This window comes from Octopus bimaculoides, chromosome 17 (assembly GCF_001194135.2).
Source record: "Octopus bimaculoides isolate UCB-OBI-ISO-001 chromosome 17, ASM119413v2, whole genome shotgun sequence".
NCBI lineage: Eukaryota > Metazoa > Mollusca > Cephalopoda > Octopoda > Octopodidae > Octopus > Octopus bimaculoides.
This window is the reverse complement of record NC_068997.1, coordinates 29,989,683-29,993,056: the sequence shown is the minus strand read 5'-3', so window position 1 is coordinate 29,993,056 and position 3,374 is coordinate 29,989,683. Positions and strand designations below refer to the sequence as shown.

General features: G+C 32.1%; 1 protein-coding gene across 1 annotated transcript in view; it reads right to left on the bottom strand.

Moving 5' to 3' along the window:
• The window catches only part of LOC106868906 (uncharacterized), an 11,066-nt gene extending 7,842 nt beyond the window's left edge, over nucleotides 1-3,224 (bottom strand). The window contains exons 1-3 of the mRNA XM_014914366.2: nucleotides 3,096-3,224; nucleotides 1,589-1,624; nucleotides 768-1,025 (exon numbers count right to left, since the gene is read on the bottom strand). Coding sequence (XP_014769852.1) covers nucleotides 768-1,025; nucleotides 1,589-1,624; nucleotides 3,096-3,126 — 325 coding nt within the window. The 5' untranslated portion in view covers nucleotides 3,127-3,224. The remainder of the gene's footprint in view (nucleotides 1-767; nucleotides 1,026-1,588; nucleotides 1,625-3,095) is intronic.
• Between the last annotated feature and the right edge of the window lie 150 nt (nucleotides 3,225-3,374).

Sequence of the window (3,374 nt, the reverse complement as noted above, 5' to 3'; positions counted from 1 at the left end):
ATGCCACAGAACTGCTATTATTAGAAGTAGGAAGGTCAGGCTTAGGTAGGATGAAAGATTGCAAAGATAAAGTACTATACAAGAAATTGAAAATGAATGAAACTGAAAATATGTGGATAAAGAAAATAATGAATAGACAAACAAACAAAGAGTGGTGATCAGGATTGTGAGCAATTGTGATTTGATCCAGGTTGAGGATTTTCATGCGTTTGTGGATGAGTTACCCAATTTCTTTCCAAATTTCTTCGTTTAATATGTGAAAAAAATCGAATCCGTATTTCACACATTCAGTTAATCTTCTGTAATTATTGTACGCAATTTAAGTAAAACTCGTATCAAATCCTCATATATTGTAAGATGCTTTTTCATCTTCCTCACAGACTAATGTTATCTATACACAACTTAGATATTACACACCAGACATGCATTATTTCCATCATCAAAGATATTGAGACAAAAACGTTCTCTTTCACTGAACCTAAACACATAACCTTTTGACAAAATGTTGCCTTTTCTCTTTTCCCCTTGGTAATCTTGTGTCTGAATCCGAAATTCTGTGCTAAACGCATCAGTCGAACCTTTATTAGAACCATCACTCTCTGGAACGAAAACTCTATAAACAATTTTTTATCTTCAGACACCATTCTACATTGACATGAGAAATCGCATACACTTTTGAAATACCGACAGTATTGTCTATCTTTCGACTAAAACATAGAATACAAGTCAAGGAATGAAATAAACACAGTAGATTCAAATTTGTTTACCGTCTCTAAACTTGGTCGGCACAGATCTTCTCAACTGATAAAAATGGGTATTAGTTGCTTTTATTAGTATCTTCTCTGTTGAGTCATCTTCGTATAAAATGCATCGTGGACTCATCGTTCTGCTCACAAAGGATTTACACACCGAAGTTTCAAAACACCTCTCTGAACAGTTGAAGGCATCCACGTCAAGTGTCATCAATGTTTTACTGTCCTTGAGAAGAGCGTTTTCTACTTTCAAAAAATACTTCAGATATTCAACTGTAACAAAGCCAGGCAAATTAAATAACCAAAAGAGAAAGACGAAAGTGAAAGATTATGAAAATAGATAATAATAAAGAAATAGAATATTAAATGTTTGACGATCAATATTGATATTTTAACCAGGAAGAAGTGATAAAGTTGTTACTACCATAGTGTAGGTACAAAGCATCTTGGGATATATTATCTGTTTAATGAAAATGACTGCGAATAAGTTTTTAAAGTTGTTTAATTAATTCTATTATTTAAATGATTCATATGTTATGTTTTATAATGTTTAACGGTTGTCTGTTGTAAAGTTTGTCCCAATGTCAGCACTTAGTCAAATTTCACAAAATGCTAACGAACTGGCGAAAACTGAATTATAACCAATGGAAATTATGTTAAGATGGGAATTTACCATTATACGGCTGTTTCGCATTGAACTAAAAATTATAAATTTTCTTTTCAACTAATTTAGTTTGAGAAAGAAAATATTTTCCTAAACTGGACTTATAAATCAAATTTTTCTGTAATGATTTTCATAATTTTCATACTGTATATATTGATATAAATATACTCACGTCCATTTCCAAATGTCAATGAGATGTAGAAGAGAACTGCAACGAAAGTTTATTTTGTAAAATATTCTATATTTCATATTCACGTTTAACATTAATTTACAAACAATAAAGATGAAATGAATAAGAAAGAGAAGTGTTCTATGCATAAATCGATAACAAATACGACGATGACCACCACTACATCACCATAAAGATATAATGAGAGAGTTGACCACATTCTTTCTGGTGATCCATTCCTTGCCAAGCCCAATTATGTTCCTAGAAAGGAACCTATGTCCACTGGATCATGTATCATCATTTGCAGACAAGAACGGATAGGAAAGGATAAAATATCAAAGACGATACCTAATAACCACCAGACCACAATCGGGGAAATGACAGACGAAGATATCAAAGAAAACCGTACAAGAATAAATTTATCAAAGAATGAAACAATAATATTTGTACTCAGTTTGATATTGCAATTACTTTTTGCAAAAACATTTCTGGTGAGAGATGTGGAAACTGTCAATATTCACGATCCATGAATTTAAAATGAACAGGAATCAGGTATGAATTTGAAAACGATATCAATAATAACTGAAGTACAAGATATAATAAAATAAATACGTAAAATCGTAAGAGCCATATCAACGATATTCTCAGTCCAAAAGATAATCCAGTTAAACTCGGCCCACATTGTACGCAAGATATTAACAGTTCAAATAGTTCCATTCTATGTATGCAAAACATTCCCTATATAATCACCGGCCAATAAAATATTTACATTTTACACAACACATATTGTAAAGAATCACAGCGAAACAATGTAACACAAAACATTCTCTAAGCATTAGCAATCCAATAAAATAGACACTATATATTCATCTATATTCAGGAAAATAAAATCTGAGTAAAAACCTCCCAAATGGAATGCATCCAAACATATATTTATTCATGCATAAATAAGGCTACCGTCTAATGATACTGAATGCTGATATATTGTAGGATAAATATAATAATGATGAAATTCAAGGGTGGAATTTATATATAGTTAATATACCGCTACACGCGTTTCCACAAATCACATGATTTAAACATCGGACTCCGTATCCTTGAGATTAGTACACTATAGTCCGTATTATCCATGGGCATCCGGTTCATCATCATCATTGATTCATTTAATCAGGCGATACTGCATCAGTGGATGAATCGCAGAAGGACTCTAGCTAAATTGGCCTTTATACTGGCAAGAAAGGATGAACATCAGTCTGTTTATTCCATCCTAGAATTATTGTTGTTGTTATTATTATTGATTGAGGCGGCAGTGCACGCCACCAAGGTGACACTGGAGTAAAATATACAAAACCCAATATACTCATGATCATAACTACCCGTCTGATAAGGGTAGACCACGCACATGCATCACAGCCATATGTGTGTTCTTGCGTGGTCTCACTCGTGATGGCTAAATTTCTAAACAACTTAAAACATAATATATTAAATATATAATACAACTTTTACATACATATAACTTGAGGACACTTCTTCTGTAACATCCTCTCTGCTTTCAGGAGTAAGGATGGCTGTCAAAAACGTGATGTTATTAATTTGACTCTATCTTCTTTGTGAAGGAAAATCATTTTATGAACTTTTCATGGATTTATCAATATCAGATGGCCTGAATTCTTTATATTAATTATGAATATGATCTGCGTTTAAATGTATTAACATATTGACGTACAACTCACTCATGATGGTATATCATTAAATGATACATACATACATACATACATATATATATATA